General features: G+C 35.3%; 1 protein-coding gene across 3 annotated transcripts; it reads right to left on the reverse strand.

Moving 5' to 3' along the window:
• Positions 1-65: 65 nt before the first annotated feature.
• Positions 66-23251, reverse strand: LOC110635483 (tRNA ligase 1). Of its 3 annotated transcripts, XM_058148266.1 has the most exons (26): positions 22372-23251; positions 22191-22241; positions 21828-21910; positions 21486-21585; positions 20940-21018; positions 19934-20057; positions 19716-19822; positions 18960-19088; positions 17657-17721; positions 17351-17515; positions 16926-17086; positions 16775-16806; positions 16346-16521; positions 15399-15478; positions 14628-14693; positions 14227-14513; positions 13779-13886; positions 13088-13185; positions 12535-12595; positions 11335-11411; positions 11171-11242; positions 10965-11041; positions 2101-2181; positions 1389-1491; positions 967-1125; positions 66-579 (listed from the first exon to the last, which is right to left on the reverse strand). In XM_058148266.1, the coding sequence occupies exons 1-26, from the start codon at positions 23101-23103 to the stop codon at positions 187-189; spliced, it is 3666 nt and encodes a 1221-aa protein (XP_058004249.1). In that variant the 5' UTR covers positions 23104-23251; the 3' UTR covers positions 66-186. The 3 variants fall into 3 exon arrangements, with proteins under 3 accessions (XP_058004249.1, XP_058004250.1, XP_058004251.1); XM_058148267.1 differs by lacking the exons at positions 21828-21910; positions 22191-22241; positions 22372-23251 and adding an exon at positions 21679-21818; XM_058148268.1 differs by lacking the exons at positions 21828-21910; positions 22191-22241; positions 22372-23251 and adding an exon at positions 20580-20706 and having other exon boundaries at positions 21486-21543.
• Between the last annotated feature and the right edge of the window lie 378 nt (positions 23252-23629).

Consider the following 23629-nt stretch of genomic DNA (forward strand, 5'->3'; position numbering starts at 1 on the left):
ATTTCATCTTGTAATTGAAGTCGTTGTTTATTTTTAATATTTTAATTTTTCAAGTAGCAGTTCAGTGATACAAACATAAAAGAAAATTCAATTGTATATTTACCTTGTTTTCGCCTATACAAACTACTTCTCAGCAGCTAAAAAACTAAGCTTCAAATCCAATTTGTGAAAAAAAAAAAATTGAACTCAATAAAATTGCACTGTGCCCGATATGGTGATGGGCGGACTGAATTCAACACGAGTTGCTTTCCCCTCTGAGAACAATTGAGGCAGTGTGTTGGCTTCCTTGGGTGCTACTCCCTCTGCGGTCCATATGGTAACATGCGGCCACTCATTTTTTGAAACTACTTTTTCGCCATCAACAGAACCTGGTTGTGCTTCTAGGGCAGCCATTTTATCTGTGAAGAGAAGTGCAGTCAATTCTACTGGGACCTTCTGATTGAGAAACAGTCCATAACTTGCTACCGCTGTAACGCCATGACTTCTCTTGTGGGCAAGGGTCAAGTGAGTCTCCTTAAGGTTGTGCTCCAAGTGCTTGTCCTGAAGAAAGGCTTCAACCTTGGGGTTCTTCTGAGCCAACTGATCAAGGAATGTGAAAGTCAATAGGGAGTAAGAACATATATCTATTTCATCCATAAAATATTGAGACACATAATCTATACATGAATGGCCAATTCAAGGAGGTCTTAACCAGAATAAGAGATGGTCAAAAGAGAGAAGGAACAAATAAAGGGCCTTACTGCTCCCATCCAGTCCTAAGGAACTCTATATATTAAAGATCTTGCATATTAATTAAACTGATTTACCAGATGTTTAAAAAAAGAATATTCTTGCTTTTAATTGGGGAAAAAGAAATCCCTATGACCGAGACACCATATTCCTAACATGAATAAGAAAATTCTTCGTTGCAAGCCCAATGTCCCTAGTAACTTGGATGAAAATAAGAATGCAACATCTTTTGCTTACATTGTTGAGGGAACTACAGATTTCTGGAACTGGCAAATCGATAGCAGCAAAAACAATTGTTCCAAGTTTCCTCCTCTCAATAATTGGTGTTGTGTATTCACCCTTAGCAATTTTTCTTAGCTGTTCCAGCACTTGCTTAACTGCAGACTCAAAAGGAACCTGGGTACATGGAAGTTGTGAATAAATTCATCACTTAATTACAAAAATTGAGGAGGAGAAAAATGAGAGATGGGTCGGTGGGAGGGGAGAACACTTGGGGCTGTAGACTTGAGCATTAAAGTATACTGCAATTAGTTTGTACAGATATTTCAGTGACCTTGATTTCTATGCTGGTGATGGTCAAAAAGTAGAGAATCACTTAACAATCAGCTTACCACCCACTAGTTGTGCACACTAATACGTACAAAAATTAAGATGTAAACCTGAATGGAATTGAGGTACTCCGCATTGCTGAATAGAACTTCACGCAACCGCTTCTCCCAATTTGCCCATTCCTTTGCATATGACCCCTTGGTAGATTCCAATCTAAGAACAGAATAATATAAAAAAGTAATATGTACCTCTTGATGGGATATAGGCAACAGTGATAAAAGTGGCACCATAAAATCAGCATGAAGACTATCATGTAATCCATAACAGAAATTTTCAATTCAGATGAAAGACAGATTTTATTATCTGTCCACTGGGATACTGGTCAATGATGGAAAGATACGATAATTTGGAGAAACATAGTTATGATTTTCTATGACAAGATTTAAAAAAAATTAAAGCACAGAAGAAATAGCCTGCACATGATCTATTTTTATCCAAATCTGAGTAGGGTATTATGCGAGAATAAATTATTCCTAATCTTGATTGCAAATCAACAGTAACTTGGCAAAAGAGTAAATAGGTGTGAAGACTGAAGACCAATGAAAGAAAGCATTAGTAAGTAATTAGCTTCTCATCTCTTTAGTGCTTAGCTCTTTACTGTTATAGCTTTATCAAAAAAAAATATCCTTCACACTCACCTTCACAATCAACAATTCCAAAAAAGCGAAATGCCTAATGTCAATATTAGTCTATTCTAGAGTAAATCATATATACAAAATGTAAAGCAAAAATCTGAAAAGAAAGCATATAATAGATACACACCTGCCATATTTGTTGGTGTGAAGCCTGTATAGATTTATTCCCTCTTCCAAAATTGATCTCACAGGATCTGGCAGAGGACTCCTGCACAAGCAAAGACGATGTGGAAATCACATTGATTAAATGAGAAAAGATAGAAACAACGATGTAATTCATCCCACATATGAGAAACCAAGCAAAGATGGTATAACCCATATAGAAGCCCCTGAGCTTTAATGTGTAAAGAAAAACTATTAAGCCTTTCAACTTTTAATGTGAGTTTTTGACCTATTGGAATCTTGAATTCTTATTTTCACACATCTATTAAATCAAATTTGTTCAACTCGCCCAATGCATGAGTATAAAAATATTGAATAGGCAGTCAATGTCATGATGCCACATCAGCATATTAAAACTTAATAAATTCATCATACAAACATAAGTTAAGGTAAAATAGAAGTACATTATATATTTACACACTCTCTTTCGATCTATAATCAAACTTTCCTATTCCCAGTCTTATCATTTTTTTTAATATAGTTTGTAATCAAATGTTTAACACCAAAGAGCTGATCAGCTGATTTGGATGAATTGAACTTGATAGATTCAGAAAAAAAAAAGGTTCAAGGGCTCAATTGATGTCTCTGTTAAAGTTCATGGGTTTTGATACAGATTATTACTGATTGTTTACTTACTGGAATTCAACAATTATGCCTGGAATTACTATCCCAGAAAAGCAAATTTCCAGGCAAGTGATTATGGCAATATACATTATATTCTTGGTTAGAAAAATAAGTTTTATTGGAATCCACGAATATTGTATTTGGTTAGTTTATAGAAGTGCAAAAAAAGTGAAATAAAATTCCATAATATTCTGAATATAACTAAATACATTATATTTGGTCTAAAAATTATAATATTTAAGGGCAGGGATGTCAATACTCTATGATTTTATTTATCTGGAAATGTACCTTCCACCCTCTAGGATGGGAAAATTATGGTGGCACCCCACCCAAAGTGCAAGAACGTAAACACCCCAGAATACAACTTTTCCATACAAACCAAATATTGGAAAATATACATTCCAATTTCAACTCTCACTTTCCAAAGCAATTTTGGCAACCTTTGGCATTCCTATTGTAAAATAGAAATTCATTCTACATTAAAAAACCAAGCAAACGGTCCAAGGTTCAAAGTGCCGAACAGGAAAGTAACACTAAAATGACTAGAGCGTATGCTGACACTAACCCCATGTTTGATGATGATTTATTATGGTTTTATATTGTATGGTATGATTATACTCCTTGTTTGTTTAGATTGTTCCTAAAGAATGCTAGTTCTGGATTGTAAAATGATGGTTTTATTACCATCATTTCACCACAGGTTTTCAAACCACCAAATCAGTGGTTTGAGATAGTTTTAAAATTTTATATTCCCATTTTATACAATAATCATTTATATATTTAAATAATAATAAGGGTATTTTAATAATCTTCATATTTATTTTACTATATAATACCATCTAACCAAACAAAAAAAAGGTTATTAAACTATCCTATAGCATACCATTTTTCTAAACATACTAATAATAAAAACCATACTATACAATGTGATACGATGCATTAATAAACCACGTTGCACTCAATCTAAATGAGGTACAAGGACACAGAATGTAACACCCTATGCAAATCCCACATCGGCAAAACACGAGAGAGATGCTGGGTTTATAAGTTGGCGGTTCGTAACTCCTACTGACGCGTTTTAAAACCGTAAGGGCTTTGGCTCAGAGCGGACAATATCACTAGTGGGCAGGGGCCGTTACATTTGAAAAAATTCTACACATAAATTACCTGATTTAAATGACATCAAAATTTACAATAGACATGACAAGACAAGATAGGGTGCTCCGGCACCGAATGTGGCACTTCTTGCTCGGCTATACAATAGACGGGTAAGGGGCGTCACATTTAGTGGTATCAGAGCCGCTCCGCGTGCAACCTTAAGCGATGGTGGGGCAAACCTCAGCAAGGACGCTGAGTCCCATAAGGGGGGTGGATTGTAACACCCTAGGCAAATCCCACATCGGCAAAACACGGGAGAGATGCTGGGTTTATAAGTTGGCCGTTCGTAACTCCTAGTGACGCGTTTTAAAACCGTGAGGGCTTCGGCTCAGAGCGGACAATATCACTAATGGGCCGGGCCGTTACACAGAAAGCATATATATATATATATATATATATATATATATATATATATACATACTCATAAATTAGTAGAGTTTTAGACATAAGCATGCAGAACTTGCTATCAATAAAACACTAGCTGATTGTTATGGAAAGTCAAATCACTATATTATTTCTCTGTATATTCTGTATCCTGTATTCCTATTTAGGATTTTTTATTTAGGATTTCTCCCTAATTAGTAGAACACAATTATAAGAATCAATTGTATATATATACCCATGTACAGATTAATTGAAATTAAAAAAAAGGAGAATCATCTCTTTCTACATGGTATCAAAGCAGGTCATCAATCTAGGGTGACTATTTGTTCTCACCACCTAGCTCAGGAGAGACCTTGGCCGCCGACCGGCCGTTTCAACCCCGATCAACATCGCCGGCGTCGCCTCAACCCCCTCATTCCACCACTGTGTGCTGTTGCCTGATCCAGTGCACCATTAAAGGACTTCTAAGGTTTGGCTCTCAGATCCTATTTCGGTATTTGCTTGATTTGTGATTTTGGGTTATTTTGCTGCTATAAGCACTTTGGATTAGCGTTTCGGTTAGTTTTCTTTGTCTCAACAAATGGCAGACAATAAGAATGTTATTTCTGATGTGATTCCGGTGATAACTAAGATCACGGAACACAAACTTAATAGTTCGAATTAACTGGAGTGAAGTAAGACTATTAGGATCTATTTGCGTAGTATTGATAAGGATGATCACCTTACTAAAGATCCACCCACTGATGATACACGATAAACTTGGCTAAGGGAGGATGCTCGGTTGTTTTTGCAGCTTCGAAACTCGATTCACAGTGAGGTAACTAGTTTAATTAATCACTGTGAATTTGTTAAGAAATTGATGGATTACTTAGATTTTTTGTATTCTGGTAAAGGGAATATCTCCCGTATTTATGATGTTTGTAAGGCATTCTACCGTGCTGAGAAAGAGGATAAGTCTCTCACGGCTTATTTTATGGATTTTAAACAGGTATATGAGGAACTTAATGTATTGTTGCCTTTTAGTCCTGATGTGAAAGTTCAGCAAGCCCAACGGGAGCAACTGGCTGTTATGAGTTTTCTTGCAAGCCTTCCTTCAGAATATGAGACTACTAAATCTCAGATTCTCTCCAGTTCTGAGATTTCCTCTTTGCATGAAATGTTCACACAGGTCCTTCGTACAGAGTACCCAATCTTCACAGCCTGCCAGTAGTGCTCTTATTAGCCGTAATCCAAATGGACAACAGGGTAATAGAAGAGGAAGTAGAGGAGGAATTACAGGCAACAGAAGTAATCAACGTAATGGAGAGACTAGTTCTAATCAGGACTCAAGAGGAGTCATTTGTTATTATTGCCATGAGCCTAGCCATACAAAATATAATTGTCTGCAACTTCAGAGGAAAAATCAGCGATCACAGATGGCAAATATAGCATTAGAGAATTCTACAGTATCTTCCTCTGAGAAAACTATTTTGGTATCTGCAGAAGATTTTGCACAATTTTCCCAGCATCAGGCATCTCTAAAGCCTACCAGTTCCCCCTGTCACTGCGGTCGCTGAGTCAGGTAAATCCACTACATGCCTTGTGTCTTCCTCATCCAAATGAGTTATTGATTCTGATGCGACAGATCACATGACAGGTAATTCTAGTCTTCTATCTGCTTTTCAGTCTAATCTCACTTCCTCTACTGTTATTTTAGCTGATGGTTCTACTTCTTGTGTAATGGGTCCTGGAACTGCGAACCCGACTTCGTCAATTTCTTTGTCTTCTGTTTTGTGTCTACCAAAATTCTCTTTTAATCTACTTTCTGTTAGTAAACTTACTCGTGCCTTAAATTGTTCTGTTTCCTTTTTTCCTGACCAGTGTTTGTTTCAGGATCTTACGACAAAGCAGATTATTGGTAGAGGACGCGAGTCAGGTGGTCTCTACATTCTGGAAAATCATGTATCGCGGTCGCTTATTTGCTCCAGTACCTTAACACCTCTTGAAGCTCATTGTAGATTGGGTCATCCTTCTTTGTCTACCATGAAGAAGCTGTGTCCTCAATTTCAGTCTTTATCAGTACTAGAATGTGAATCGTGTCAGTTTGCAGAACATCATCGTTTGCCTTCTGTGTCTAGAATCAATAAACAGGCTTCATTCCCTTTTAAGTTAGTTCATTCTGATGTTTGGGGTCCTTGTTTTGTTACTTCTAAAACTGGATTTCGTTATTTTGTTACTTTTGTTGATGATTACTCTCGTGTTACCTGGTTATATTTAATGAAGAATCGTTCTGAGTTGTTTTCTATCTTTTGTGCCTTTTGTAATGAAATCAAAACTCAATTTAATATTTATGTGCGCATATTAAGAAGTGACAATGCCAAAGAATATTTTTCAGCACAATTTCAGTCTTATATGACACAAAATGACATTCTTCATCAGTCTTCCTGTGTGGATACTCCATCCCAAAATGGCGTGGCCGAAAGAAAAAATCGGCATCTTCTTGAGGTAACTCGTACTCTTCTTTTTCAGATGAAAGTTCCTAAACACTTTTAGGCAGATGCAGTTTCTACGGCATGTTTTTTTATCAATCGTATGCCGTCTTCTGTCCTTAATGGGGATATTCCTTATATTGCTTTGTTTCCTACAAAATCTTTGTTCCCTATTGAACCCCGTATTTTTGTTTGTACCTGTTTTGTGCGTGATGTTCGTCCACAGGTTACTAAATTGGATCCAAAATCTCTCAAATGTATCTTCCTTGGGTACTTTCAGCTCCAAAAAGGGTACCGTTGTTTCTCTCCTACTCTTAATCGTTATCTTGTTTCTGCAGATGTCAAATTTTTTGAGTCCACTCCATTTTTTCCTCAATCATCTGTGTATGAGAGTCAGGGGGAGGAGGATGATCTCTTAATATATACTGTCCAACCAATGTCTAGTTCTCTCCCACAGCCTGTTCCTTCTGTCTCTAGACCTACTCGACCTCCCGTTGTTCATGTTTATTCCAGGAGATTGGAGATTCCTGACTCAGATCCTCCACCAACTACTTCGTTGGAAGATCATGTACCTCATACTAATCATGATTCTGATCTAGACTTACCCATTGCTATTCGTGAAGGTAAACATTCATGTACTTACCCTATTTATTCTTTTGTTTCTTATAATCAATTGTCTTCTTGTTCTTGGTATTTTGTTACTTCTTTAGACTCTGTTCCTATCCCTAATACTGTTGGTGAGGCACTGTCTCATCCTGGCTGGTGTGATGCTATGAAAGAGGAAATTGAGGCTTTAGATGCTAATGGTACATGGGAACAGTTGCCTTTGCCCACTGGTAAGAAAGCTATTGGTTGCAAATGAGCATTTACAGTAAAGGTAAATCCTGATGGTTCTGTGGCTAAGTTAAAAGCACGCCCTGTAGCAAAAGAATATGCTCAGAAATATGGGGTTGATTACTCTGACACTTTTTCTCCTGTAGCTAAACTAACTTCTATTCGCTTGTTTATCTCTTTAGTAGCTACATATGATTGGCCCCTGCATCAATTGGATATAAGAATGCTTTCCTTCATGGTGATCTTCAGGAGGAGGTGTATATGGAGCAACCACCTGGGTTTGTTGCTCAAGGGAGTTGGGTAAAGTTTGTAGGCTTCGGAAGTCTCTTTATGGCTTGAAACAAAGTCCTAGAGCATGGTTTGGGAGATTCAGTGAAGCAGTACAGGAATTTGGTATGCAAAAGAGTAAGTGTGATCACTCAGTATTTTATAAGCAATCTGAGGCTGGTCTAATTCTCCTGGTAGTCTACGTGGATGATATTGTCATCACTGGGAGTGACTCTGCAGGTATTTCATCTCTTAAAACATTCTTCCAAACCCAGTTTCAGACCAAAGACTTGGGATTGTTAAAGTATTTCTTGGGTATCGAAGTTATGAGAAGTAAGAAGAGTATTTTCTTGTCTCAAAGAAAATATGTCCTCGATCTATTGACAGAGACAGGAAAATTAGGTGCTAAGCCTTGTAGTGCACCAATGACTCCAACTTTACAACTGTTAGCAGGGGATAGTGAGTTGTTTGAAGATCCAGAGAGATACAAGAGATTGGTAGGAAAATTGAACTACCTTACAGTCACTCATCCTAATATTGCTTATGCTGTTAGTGTGGTAAGTCAGTTTATGTCTTCCCCAACTGTTGCTCATTGGGAAGCCTTGGAACAAATCTTGTGTTATCTGAAGGGCGCTCTAGGAAGAGGTTTGCCATATGGTAATCATGGGCATTTGAATGTTGAATGTTTTTCAGATGCCGACTGGGCTGGATCTAAGGTTGACAGGAGGTCAACTACTGGATATTGCGTTTTTGTTGGAGGAAATTTGGTGTCTTGGAGAAGCAAGAAGCAGAGTGTTGTTTCTCGATCTAGTGCTGAATCCGAATACAGAGCCATGGCACAATCAGTATGTGAGGTAATGTGGATACTTCAATTACTAGATGAGACAGGTTTTAAGACCTCCCTGCCTGCGAAATTGTGGTGTGATAATCAAGCTGCTCTCCATATTACTTCTAATCCGGCGTTTCATGAGCGGACCAAACATATTGAGATTGATTATCACTTTATTCGTGAAAAGATTCAACAACAAATCATCTCAACAGAACACATCAAAACTGGAGAGCACTTAGGAGATATTTTCACAAAAGCTCTGAATGGAGCTAGGATTGACTACATTTGTAACAAGTTGGGCATGATTAACATCTATGCTCTAACTTGAGGGAGAGTGTTATGGAAAGTCAATCACTATATTCTGTATCCTGTATTCCTATTTAGGATTTCTTCCTAATTAGTAGAACACAATTATATGAATCAATTGTATATATATACCCATGTACAGATTAATTGAAATTAAAAAAAGGAGAATCATCTCTTTCTACACTAATCTCCATGAGAAAGCTATAAGAAAGATACATCAATGCTACTCCATCCTACTAGACTGATTGTTTGAGCCTCTCACTGTAGTTACAAATATAATATCATAAATCCATTAGTTTCAAAGTCAATAATTACCTCAAATATATATTTTTGTGATACCTTCATACTCTTAGGCGCCCAATGAGGCAAGGCACATTATAAAATGGTGTTTCTTTTTAAACTTGTCCAACAACAAAAAAAGAAGAAGAAGAAAAAGAAGAAATTTTATGTCATGCGTTAGAAATTTTTATATAATTATTTTAAATTAAAAATAAAAAATTTATTTATAATTTTTATTAAATCTCAAAGTAAAAAATAATTGATCCTATTATTTATAATTATTTTTACTAATTATAATTACATATTTCATTAATCACGTGTATTATTTTTGGCACCTATAATATAATTTTGGTATATTATTATTATTATTATTATTTTATTATCAATATTATTATCATTTATAAATATTCTTCTTTAATATTTTCATAATTAATTAATAAATTTAACTTAAAATTAGGTAGTAATGTGCTATGAGAAGAAGAGTGCGTTTTCTTAAAATTTTAATTTTATATAAAAATTAATTTATAAATCTATTTTACGGTTCTTTTAAGAATAATAATATGGCATCATAATATTTTTTGCACTATATTTTTTTATTAAAGATTTATTTAATATTATTGTTATAATAGCTGAAAAAATATTTTTAAATATGTTAATTAAAAATATTAAAAATAAATTAACAAAATCACTTTTCCAAATTAGGTTGATTTTTTTAAAGTAAAAATATCAAATAGCTTCTATATTTTTAGTTAAATTAAAATAAGTCAAATAATAAATTTTATGTCATTCTTGGGCTGCTAGGGTTTCATTTTTATCTCTTTTGGATTATAAACTAATTATTACTTGCATATTTGTTAGTTATTATTATATAATTTTATGTTACTTGAGGTGTGATAGCATAATTATAATTTTTTTTATTTTTAATATATATTTTTTATTTTTGCGCCTAGGCTCCAAGACACCTTAGCGCCTCGGTGCGCCTTGAGCCTTTGATAACTATGCTCTTAGGGTAGTTTTAACTCCCTGATTCTCAAATGTGCAAGTCATAGCGGCAAACCACAAAATAGAGATTTTAGGACTACTTATTTCAGTAAAAAAAAGTATAAGATTATTGTTTAAGGTTCACTGGGTATTTTGGTTTGTTATAAGATTTAGGGTTTATTTTGTAATACCAATACATAAATTCTTATGGACTCCTGCCTTAAGGTTACAATTGATTGACACAAAACAAAATCAAAAGTTCAGATAAGTACTTTCTACATTGTGTTTTTCATATATCTTTCATTATTCTAAAGCACATTCTTGCCATGAATTACCAACTAAATAAAATCTCATACACACAAGTTAACATTAATTGGTGAAGATTGATCTCTCTCTCTCTCTCTCTCTCTCTCTCTCTCTCTCTCTCTCTTGTGCAGTGATTAATCCAATGATACTTCCCCTCTGTGACAAAGAACTAGAAAGGAAAGCATAAGATGGCAGTTTATCTGATCATGAGAATGCCAGGGTGGATGAAAGAAATCATTGGAAATGTAGTCCAATATCAAACAAGAAGAAAATATTTAAAAAGAGCAGTAATCATATAAACTAGTCATACTATCATAGACCAAAAGAAGAAGAAATATGAGAAAATTACAAATAGAAGAGTGTCCAGGTGCCAAAGGTTCAATTTATTCTTACCTATCCGATTTCAGCAACGGCATCTTCACTAGAGAGCCAAAACGTTCAATTAATTCACTCTCAAACTCTTGTTGACTCTAGAAAATGCAAGCAGGGAGCAAGCAGTTACAACAAATATATGTGTGTGTGTGTGTGTGTGTGTGTGTGTGTGTGTGTGTGTGTGTGAGATTAGGCGCACATGTTATACCACCAGCAAAGAAAAATACCTTGCCATCATAAAGATGATAAAACATTAAAAGCACGTAACCAGCATTTGGAGATGCTTTGTCCAGATTTCCCTAAGTTCAAAGTTAAGAAAGGTGTTAGAAAGATGATAATCAAACTATGTATTGCAAAATTTGCAAACCAAAGAAGCAGAGATGGAAAGTACCGGATGATTAACTCGTTGAAGAACACGGAAAATGAAAACTGATAATGCATCAAGAGAAAATGGATTTGAATCCGTTCCTGTATATTTAACACCGAATGATTCAAATCATTCAATAGAAGAAATTAAAAACTATAAACATGAAAATCAAAATATTTATCAGCATAAAACATCAATAGTGAAGACTAACATTAAATTGAATTGACCATTTGGTATTTGCCAAACTCAATTTGTTAAAAAGCACTCTGTCGTTTAAGAAAAAGCAAGGAAAAACTCAATTTGTTTTACATTGCTGGTAAACAAAGTAACAAACAACAATGATGAAGAAACAGTTGCACACTTTACATTAAGTAGCTGGCTACTGCACATGTTATCCCACTGAACAAGACTTGATGGAAAAATTAATAGAGAGAATCTCCAAAAAGAAGTTACTAATTTGCATAAATACTCATACGGTAGGATATATCAAAACTGCAAAAGCATGTACGCACAACAGCAATAAACAAAAGAATGCCAAAAAAAAAAAAAAAAATTGTATGCCCTTATTAAGTACATACACACGGTTTTCAAATAGCCATGAATAATGGCAGTTGACAAAAATATGGACACATGGGAAAGTGAAGAAGCAGCAAGTAACTAGAAAAGATAGAGAATAATTTGTACATAGAAAGTAGAACATTAATTACTTGTCAGGTTCATTTATGTAAAGGAAGACAACAGACATGACGGAGGTAGCTTTTATTTTCTTTCCTAATACTCCACATCACAAAGTCAATCTCACGAAGCTATAGACCAAAAAAACTGGTTGATTTGCATCTGAGATGTATTCCCTAGCATTAATCAGTTTCATATTCTATAGTCACCTTGAACTTTGAAGTCCCAAAATCATGAAAACTAGAATCTTTCCAAAAACAGAAGCTGTCTAGAAAAGGAGGAAAGTTCAAGTGCGATTTTAGAGGAGTTAGAACTAATCTTCAATGTGCATCCTAATCTCATGAGTCTGTAATTCTTACATGATGGCTACTCTCTCAACTATCAATGTAAACGATGCACAAAGAGCATCACTAAAGAAGCCAAATATATATATGCAGCAACAATTACAAAAGCGCATGATGGCCAAAAAGGAACTATCAAGCTATTATTGTTTATAATAAAATTAAACATGAAAACCCAGCAGCTTCAGTAGCATGAGAGGATAATAACCTTCAGAATCAGGTATAACAGGAACAGCTGACGCTCGGGTGCTACGGCACATATCTTCAATCTACATCCAATTGGAAAAAGCTATCATAACTTACCAGACATGGATGTTCAAGTTCATTTTAGTAAGATGCAATCCCACTTTTTTTCAGCTAACAAGCAGTCCACGCAAATGCAAACAGAAATCAAATGCAAGTCCACTGTATTAGGATTGACTGTAACCTTCATTGGAGCTATCAGTATATCGCCTAACTATAATACCACATTTGGAGCATAACTTGAACCAACTTGCAATTGCTAAGACAAAAAAAAGGTATAAATTCAACTAGGAGCATATATGCAATCTAGGTTCCACTCCTCTAGTTAAAATGAAGAACTTAGATATTACCATGTTACTATCAAAGAATAATCAACACTCATGATTCACCACATGATGAGCAATTGCAAATAAACAAGGAGGTCAGCATCAATCAGACCTCTTTTCATTTATCCAGGTCTTCTTTGGTCCATAAAAGCATCATGATAAATTGTTATAGTCCAATGACAACCAGATTACCTGTCTCCAAACTTCTTCATTTGGTGCATTCTTGTCAGCCAGCATTATAGAATATGGTTTTCTCCTGCGCTCCTCAGCAACCTTCTGCCAATACTTTCCTGTACAAAAACATTACATGGCCAACTATATAAGTCGCAAACTATATTACATGATAAATCAAGACTTTTTAGGAAATATAACAAGTAGATTCTAGCCATGTGCAAAATGAAACTTCAATAGTAACTAGTCATGGAAATCACGTTTTCAAATGGAATTTAGACTCAATTAACCATGTAATCATCCAATTTTGAAAATAGCATGTGGAATCTCAGATTGATTTTTACTTTATGCATCTCAATTTCCATCTACCTAAAATAATAAGGGCCACACTACATAAAGTTAATCATCCCATTATTGAAAGCTTTCTCATTATTAATATTTAAAAGTAGACACTAATAATCAGATTAAAAGATTAAAGATACAGGAAAAACAATAGTAAAAACTTGATACATTTAGAAGGACAAGATTTAACACAGTTTATTTGGGAAGTGCAACAAGATTGAAGTTTGAACTGCTTCTTTGAAACGTAGTACGCACACCAAATGCAACAAGATTGAACTCTCTCTCTCTCTCTCTCTCTCCCCCCGTCTGTCTGTGCATGTGTTACTGAGAAGAATATAGCCAACATTAATTGCTGCATAATATCTCATACCTTTGATAAGGTCCCCCATCAAACTATGGACAGGGCGATCGTCTCCAAGTCCTCCAGGGGCATTTAGTAATTCCTTGCAAAGAGCAGACTTAGCACAACCAGGTATTCCTGAAAATTGTAAGTCAAAGGCATGTATCAAGATAAATCAGTAGTATAAAAGGACAAATACTTAAAATTGGATTCTTTTCAAGTATGCATGTGTCCTAACACAGTTGAAGTGTAGTTGCTTAGCTCCCAACACAAAGTCACAACAAAGCCAAAAAACAATATCACTCCTAAAAAAAAAAAAAAAATCAACAGGAAGCCTTGTCCAATCCCTTCTAAACAAATTAAATCAACTCACAATCAAACTGCCTAAATAAGAAAAAACAATACAAAATCACACTAATCTGCTCTTTAACTAAAAAAACAGTTCGTAAGTCATTATGAAAAAATTTCCAAATTTTACCTGGAAAAAATACAATTAAACCCTCATTCTTTTGAACAGTGTCCTTGACTGAGGACATAGGGCTCAGGGGTGCCACCTCTCGCTCTGTCTCAAGATCACCCTCTTCATCCCTGTCTCCTATAATGGCCAAGAAATCTTCAGTCCTGACTAAACTTCCAGCAGATCCTATCAGAGCCTGATTCTCTGGACTTCGACTTGCATACTGTTCAAGAAAAGGCTCAGCTTCACTAAGGTATATTGAGGATGACAACTGTTTCTTTCCATGTTTTCTTCGGATGTAGACAGCCCTGAAGATTAATGTAAAAAAAAAATGTCCAATTAACCAACTGCACAGAACAAAACATGAAAAGAGCTTAAGCTGTGCAAATAAGGAAGCACAAACAAAATGGTTCCAGAAGCACCATTCATCAAGCATCTTGCTGAGTTCTCTCTGCTTTCCAGCCAATGTGCCCCATATTTTCATCTGCCTAGAATGTCAAAATAGAGATGGAACTTTTTCAGCAATAATGCTTGGGAGGAAAACTAAAAAATTCAGATAAATTGAAAATATAGCATCATCAAGCTGACAAAAGTCCTAATTCTGCAGTAGCAAAAGCATAGCACAATTGACAATTTACAAAATGACAACTTTGCAGTGGCCACATCTCATGATGTAAAAGTTTTGACATCACTTTTTAAGTTATTACACCATGATCCATGATTCTAAACTCAATGACAAACAATAACTGCAGCACAGTGAACTATCATAAGCAAAGTTATTGTGGCGCTAGAGGGAACCAAATAGAGGTTTTGGTTGGCATATATATTCAATCAATAATTGGTCAGCAGCACCAAAGTAATTTCTGATTACCATAGTTAAATCAATGCAAATAAATAACACCCTAGATTTATAAGGTGGCTTTGTAGGGAAACGAGTAGAGTCTTGGTTAGCATGTATTTTCAATCAAGAATTGGTTGGCTTTCAGATTAGAATGGATAAATCAATGCAAATAAAACACAACCGAGATCTCCAAGGGTGCATACTTAATAAAAAGAAAGATTCATTCAGAGTCATGCCATTGTTGATCCCCTTAAAGAAATAAGAAAATGCAGAGAAAACTACCAATATCGCCAACAAAGCCTTAGATTTAGGTTTTTAATGTAAACCAGTATAATCAAGCATAAAACCTTACCTCAGGTAGTAGGCCTTGTAAGCAGATGGACCATCCTTGAAAAGAATCGACAAACCATTGCGGATCAAAAAGGTTCTTAACTGTATAAAGAATTTATACAGCATATAACAGTCACAATTCATTGCCAATCAATTAGAATATTATATACAATCCAAATATCAAATTACAGAGAAATAAAATCTCTATGCTGGAAAATAACATTTATCATTTCCATCATTTTAGATGCAATCAAAAGAACCAAAAAATAAATCCTGATCCTCCTCAGGTGACAGTATCCCTCCATAAAATATTTTTTTGATAAGAGAAGAAATTTTTATTAAAGAAGAATACAACATGGAGGATAACTAACAAAGTAGAGAAAAAAAAAAGGAAAATAACTGAAAATTAGAGCCCTCCAATTATGCCAAAAAATAGTCAAAGACTCTCCTCTAAGGGCCCCAGAAGCAGAAGCCGACAAATAAGCCAATAAAACCACCTCATCTCTTTGTACACTATTACCACATTTTACTTGTATAAACTCGAGAATCCCACAACCAATTCTCATCTCCATACATAAGGCAGCTTCTCTGCAATACTGGAACTGTATGTTCCAATAGTAAGGATTGACAGCTGAATACTGGCCAGTCTTGTAATAAAAACTCACCACATGGACCAAATTTGAGGGGAGAACAAACAAAAAAAAAATATTCACAATTCACAAGGAGAAGGTCGTTGACGACAAAATGGAAAATATACGTCTACAAATTTTGACCATCTTTCATAGAAATATGGTAGTGAAAAAGGATTTTATATGTTTTCTCCACCTAATCAACTCAACCTCGTGCAGTTGTGTCTCAAGAAAACAATGAATGCATTATCACATTAAGTTTTCTGGCTTTCAAGCATAGACTAGACAGACAGTACACTAACAAATATAAATGAAGGTGGTTTTCTTGAGATGCACATACCTTATATGTAAGAAATTTTAATTTTATCATTAAATTTGCATCTTCGTCAGCTATACCATCTTTTGCAGATACAGCATCATTGCCATTAATAGTTTCCTCCATGTTATTGTTATTTTTTGCAATTTCAGCAGCTCTCTCCTTGTTTGCCTTGAATAAATTGATGTCAACAAAAAAACCTGGGCAAATATAAAAGAGTCAAAAACAAATTCCATAGCTCATAAGGTCCCACCTCTTAACTCTTACTTCTTCACACCCCCACCCCAACCTGTTTCCTTCTGTTTCATCTTATCTCCACCACCACCAACCAAGGTCACTTAACATAAAGATTATTAAATATATTACATGTGCATTTACCACTTCATAAAGAAACCGGGATAGTAAGCCCATTCCTTTTATTGAAGATTATGATCAGTATTAAAAATTTTTTACCTCGATACAATGGCCACAACCCTGGCTTGTGCCTACAGCATAGTAATACGTCAGTTAGGCCTCCACATAACAAGCACAACATGGCTAATAAAGTGAGACCTAAACACTGTTTATCATCAAGATGAATGAAAATTGAGAATTAGAACACCACCTCATCTCTTTTTGATATCGCCGAAATCCAGAGTCACTGTGGACATGAATAACCATCTTGTAGAAAAGGTTGTCACTTGATACAGAATCAATTTTTTGGAAGTTATGGTAACATTTAAAAGCAGCTGGGAAGCGTCTTTCTCTCAGCAAACGAACCATTTCCTGGTTCAATTCAATGAAGAAGAAAGATCATCTTAGGACAGAAAAAAACAATTAATAAGTATGCAGCTTTTGTAACATTTTATAGGTTTAACAAAGAATGGACTCATGCACAAACCATAATCAAAGAGCTGTAAACAAACCAGTAGCAACACATATTTTTGCAATTTTATGGTCAATTTAATTAACAATATCTATTGTAACAAGCAAGAGGAAAAAACAGAGAGAAAGGGAAGAGGGGAGGGGAAGAATGTAAAATGGCATCACCTGCAACTTCTTGGTTGAATAATCAGTGGGGTGAGCTTGTAAAAATTTTGAAACAACAGATCTGTCAGCATTTCTTGATTGGGTATCACCACCTTCAATCCCAAACCAGTCTGAATTGTCAGGGCAAAAAGAAGAGCCAATGCTCTGAAGTAGCGCTTTTATTTGCTGCAATAGTTTTTTCCACAAAGAAAAAGAATATGTATTTAATAAAGATACCCTTAACAAAAACCATAATTTGTACTTTGATAATCTAAGTTCTAAGCAAATCTAATAAATTATTTCACATCAAAAGGATCTCCAAGTCACCTGTTTTTCATCTGCCCTATTAGCAGCACAAATTTCTCTTAGACTTAGTCCCAAATCAAGGTCCGCTGAAGTATAAACAGTAATTCCAGAAGATTAAAAAAAGGATCATTAAATATTAAGTTATGTAATTCCAAAAAGCGATTGAGGAGCTAATAGAAAATAGTTATTTGCTTAAATGCAATTCCAAACAATGAAAAACACAATCATTAAACAACTTTATGCAACCATTGCCAAAGGAAAAGAACAAAGCAAACACACAGTGACTTTTAAACAATGGTGAAAATTTTGAAGGCAAAAAACTCCTAAATTAGTTGAGATCATAGAAGACTATTGCAGAAGCAACAGTAAGGAATAGGATAGTTAATGTTAAGAACAGGGCATAACCGGACAATGAAAGAAGAAAAACTGTCCAATCAAAACTTTACTGAGATCATCAAGGACTTTTGATCTGCCAGCGAAAAAGCTCCCTCCATGCATTTTTTTAAGAGGAATGAAACAAGGAACCCTTTAATTGCTTCTTTTTACCTATTTTTGTACTTTCCCTGCACGCTTCTGCTCATTTACTTGATTTCTTTTAGTCCAACTATGAATTAAGGAGAATCCAAAATACACACACACATATAATAAATAGTCAGGAAAATCCACCGAAGCTACCCTAAAGCAAGGAAGGAAAATATGATCTAAGAATTCTACTCTGACGGATTTCTCAGCTGGATATTGATCTAGACACATAAACAGTAATTGCCCACATCACACAACACACCAAAGCACAAACAATATTGTTGTATATTAATTGCTTATCCTCATGCTATACTGACCAATACTACTAACTTAGTTTCAATATTGCCAAGAATAAATCCCCAACTTCCCATATTTTACAGAAAAAAAGGGCTTGAGGAGAGTTCAACTACCTGTTTTTTATAGATATGCTATGAATCATGAGCTAACGTATAGATTCAATGAAGCCAAAATTTACAGCTAGTAATCACATACACCTCAATCTTTCACAAACTATAACTTGTCTTTAACTACCAAATTCCAAATAAGAAAAAAGGGAAGCCCTGGGGGGGGAGGGGGGGTTGTGGGGAGGATGCAGGGGGCCGGGCATGAAAGGGGAGGAGATTATCCCATTAGCATTTAGGAGCAAAAATCTGTAGACTATGGCAAAGGCTTAAGCATTATCTAGGTGAAAAAAATAGAAGGTTGTTATTTGTGAGAGTAAAACGTTAGGCAAATTAGTTGTCTAAAACGTCTAAAAGTTCACATAAAAAAATGACCTCCTTTATAGGGTAAAGCATTATACCTCTTTCAGCTGGTGGAGGAGGATGTTCCCTCAAGACATCCTCCATGTGTTTTGAGCTGTCAGGACCCACAATCCGAGCAACAAGACCCTCCAGGATTTCACCCTGCACCTTTATATGGTCTTTTGAACCTGCACATCCATAAAATTCAATTAAACACTAACGACTAAACCACAAATCAACTCATTTACACACACACACTGACACCTTATAATGGTTAGCGATAGACTAATCCCAAAAAGATTAAAAAGAGATATATTTGACAATTGATCCCAAGCACAAGTTGGAGCACAATCAATTTGGTGGTCAAAGCAAATGAGAGAATAACAGAATGATATTAGCAGCAAGCGCAATGCAGCATTAGCAACAAACCTGATCTGAAGTTTGAATATTCATTATTTTTATTCATGTGCAGTGTATCCTTTCATTTTTCATTATTTTTTTAGAAGCTTCTACGTTTACTACCCATGTCACTAGGATATTTGCTGTTGTGATGCATTTACAGGTTTAACTCAGTTCTTATCGAAATTTCGGTAGATATTTCCACTATTTAGTGTCATAATATCATTGCTATGTCAGTATGCCTTTCTGGGAGTATTTTCAGGTAAAGTAAAAATAAATACAATTACCACCAATTACCCCTCATCCACACCTCAGTGACACTGTAAAGGAAGAGATACTTCTAGTTCCATAATCATTTTTTGAAAGCACAAAACCAACTGAATGATTGAAAAACATCAAAATTATAAGTGAAGTACCTGGGACAGAAATATCAGCAACTTCATCAAGAGCCCTACATACAGTGGTTGCTGTTCCTTCTTCACATAGTGCATCATAGGCAGCAAAAAAAGACGTTACTGATTTCCTTCATTAACCAAAAAGACTATAATTAGAAGCAATACCTTGACAATGTACCATCTTAATGACTAAAAAAAAAAATTGCAATTCACTGAGTATGCATATTCTAGATCATCACCTTGTTGAGAACAACCAAACATGATTTGTTGGAAGGTGCCATTTTCGACAAAAGGCAATCAATTCAGGAGTTGAGTAGAACTTTGGCTTTCCATTGCCTAACTCTGTGACTGCTGTGACCACCACTGCAATAATGAAGACATCATGAAACCATTAACAAAGTGATTCAACAGGCCCCAAAAGATTGGACAAATCTAATAATACTACTTTGCAGTATACACATAAGCGGAGAGTGGACAGGCCTAATGACATATTATACTGTGCCCTCAAGAAAAATGATAAATAAACCAAATTTGTTTTCAGTAAATAAATTTTTCATATATATGACGTAGTTGACAACTGAAATCCCAAATATCTTTTGCTTCTTAGAAACATTACCTTTTGTTATGGCCAAAAAATCTATTTGAAACAGTACCCAGAATACCATGAATATTGAAAATTAAGAAGGCGAAATGCAATCTATCAAAATAGCCTACTACTAACAAGATATCCAATGTCATCTAATACACAACTCCAATGTGGCAAGACAGCATCCATGTGATCTGCTTCACACAGTATAATGACCCTTGCTGGTATAACCAACATCTCAATCATATAACTGACATGAAAATTTAACTACGAAGAAATCAGCATTGCAAATGACTGACTTATCTTGGAATGGAAAGCAAGCATCAATTTACTAATCCAGTAAGCACAATCATCATGACCACAATCAATTGCTTGCTTCCATGAAAAGTTCATCTACTGTTATGGTGCCAACCCAAAATCTTATGCCTGAGAAAACATGCATGCACAAATCCCAACCCTTCGATTAATACCCTCACTAAATCCAAATCAATCAAAACAATTTGGCCAATAGGCAAGTCAAATTTAAAAATCAGAAACTATAGGAAGTATAATTAGAATCCAGACACTCCACATGCATGAGTTTTCCACAATACGATCTAGACCTCACATATTTGGTTCCAAAATTTCTTAGTTGAAATAAAAGAAAAAGAACATTTTACCATAGTCCTCTCGGGGTCGTTGCCCATGGTCTCCTAGAACTGCAGTTACCAATTCCATTGATATACACATTCGGTTTCTCTGAAAGAATAAATAAGGGTGAGAGTGGGTACTACTTTGCAAGAACTAGAAAATAACTCATCACTTATTGTAGTGGTCAAAATCAATGCAAACCATAAAGGTTAAAGTGATATAATAGCAATTATCCACCAAAGAGTTATAAAGAACAATACTTAAAGGATGAATAGGATGAGGACTTCAAATTCAGTGAGATAAATCACACTGTAATTTGAAGGAGCTGAATATAGATTGAAGTCAACTCAAAGAAGCCAAGCTTCAATATAGGTAATGCGCAGTATTTATAGACAAATACATAATTTGCATCACACACAAACATTAATACATAAAAGATGCCAGACCAAGAAAATGCAAGGTTTTATGACCAAACTAACTTAAATTGAGTACAAGCGAAACAAAGATAGTTAAAATGCAATTCTGAGGATTAATTTCCAGTTTCTAGTCATTCAAAGTTGTTCTTCTGAGGTTACCTCAAGAAACTCATTGAACTCTGCTTGCTTTTTTGCAGCTGCGGTTCCCCATGCCTCATGAAACATTCGACCAAGAACAAAGACACCAACAGCAGTGTATCTACATCAGGAAAGGTGCATTCAGCGACCTACTTGATGTAATCACCATAAAGTAACTAGTGGCAATAATGTAAAGATGTGGTTGAGGAAATACAGTCAAACAAGCTTGCCCAGAAGCCAGCTTAGCATCAATGATAAAATGAGGAGTTGGAGAGTCGCAAACAACAAAAGAATAAAAAACCACACGATTAAAATAAGATGATTGGATAAAATGATAAAGAAGCAAGGACAGCATGTGCATACATATTTCCGAAGCTATTTTTTGCATATGCTCCACCCTTATGACCCGCATACATAAAAAGAGACCCAGAATGCTTGAGTGTGACCTGCATGAGACGTCATTGCCATGGAACCAAATAATCAAGAACATATTCAGAAATAAATTATCAATCTACCAGAAGCCAAATAGATGCCAATTGAAAATATGCCAAGCTTATGTAAGTAGAGTGGAAGCAACTACAGCTTTTATTTTCTTGCAACAATTTCAGTCCCACCTCTATTTGTCACTTATATGGTATCAATTTTAAATAGCCCTTACCAAGACAAAAGTAGGGTGAACAGAGGAAAATTTTGAATGGAAAACCATATATTAATGAAACTCCTTACCTCCAATGTAGCCAGCCCTTTAGATACCATCTCTATCATTCTGATCCTAATCTGCACACGATAAATCAAACATCAACCAACAAAAACAATCGACAGCACAGGAAGAAGCAACTGATATAATAATATAAATTGCAAAAACATAACAAGGCACAAAAGATAAGAATACAAATAGATATAGCACCTCCTGATCAGACTTCTCATTTTCAAATTTGGGATAGAAAGTGGCTCTAATTTGGGCTTGTGAATAAGTCGAATTATCCACAGCAAAATTTTCTAACAGATTACCCCTAAAGAATTGACTCAAGTTAACACTACTCTTCCGAGCTGCCACCGAAGCTTTACCAGACGCACTGCTCTGGACATCAACCGGCATTCCATTAGAAGGCACATTTTCAACTTCCACAGTTGAAGCTCCACTTACTGTTCCATAGGACTTAGGCTTCCATATCGCCAGTTGACCTTGCAAGTTACACTGATTAACCACTTGCGCATTACCAAACGGCACTGGCAATGGCTCCGCAACATGACTCTGGCCACTGCTTTCGGCAATACTCAAACCACCAATTCTATCGGTAACCGCCGCAACCGATGCGCCCAGACCGGAGGGAGACGGCTGGTCCGTGGTTGGCTTCGGTTTCCACTGTTGTCCTTCAAGCCCGCCCTGGCTCTGCAAATTCTCAAATTCAATCAACAACAACAAATTAACCAAACCATAGTCGAATTCTGAAAAAATCATAATGAAATTAAGGAATACCTGAGACATGATTAGATGAGAAATGGAAAGAGAAGAAGAGCGAGGTAGGGCTAAAAAGGAAGGAGAAGATCGAAGGAAAATGAAGCTTTTAGATTTGATGTTTAGGGAAGGCGGAGAAAACGGGAGAGTCAGAGAAAGTGTGAAGAGGATGCTTCGCATAGTTTGTGTGGCAATGGCTATAAATAGTAACCGAAAGAACAGAGAGTGAGAGAGAGGGAGAGAGAGAGAGTGGGTGACTCAGTAGCGCAAAAAGTTGCAGGTGGAGGTTTCTGGAGAGGTTTTGGGTTTCAATGTCTTTACTGACTGCCAGTAGGAGAACAAAGGAAAGAACGAGTTAGCAGGCAGATGAGGCGATGGCTCATAAATCTGTTGGGAAAAAAAAGAAGGAAAGTTCAAGCTATTTCCAATTTCCCCTTATTTTTCTTTTTTTTCTCACATTTACCTTTATTTTCCCTTTATTTTTTTTTAAATAAAATATAATTTAAAATTCTTGTTATTTTTTTTAAACTAGAATGATTAAAATGGTATTAACTTTATTTTTAAGTTGAATTTAACTTTATTTTTAAGTTAAATATCTGATATTTTTATTTATTAATAATTTAGTCTTAGAATTAAAAATTTTAAATTTATATTATAATTATTAAAAATAAGAATTAATTATTTTTAGATTTTAAAAATTTTGATT

Source organism: Hevea brasiliensis, chromosome 6, assembly GCF_030052815.1.
Source record: "Hevea brasiliensis isolate MT/VB/25A 57/8 chromosome 6, ASM3005281v1, whole genome shotgun sequence".
Classification (NCBI taxonomy): domain Eukaryota; kingdom Viridiplantae; phylum Streptophyta; class Magnoliopsida; order Malpighiales; family Euphorbiaceae; genus Hevea; species Hevea brasiliensis.

What these genes read in the sequence shown, in the direction of transcription:
- LOC110635483 (XM_058148266.1), bottom strand. Translation starts at nt 23,103, where the DNA reads ATGCGAAGCATCCTCTTCACACTTTCTCTGACTCTCCCGTTTTCTCCG. An exon ending in GTTTGGTTGTTCTCAACAAG is followed by an intron (nt 19,823 to 19,933) that starts GTGATGATCTAG and finishes TGGTTAATGAAG; the next exon opens with GAAATCAGTAACGTCTTTTT. An exon ending in AGCAAGATGCTTGATGAATG is followed by an intron (nt 14,514 to 14,627) that starts GTGCTTCTGGAA and finishes ATTAATCTTCAG; the next exon opens with GGCTGTCTACATCCGAAGAA.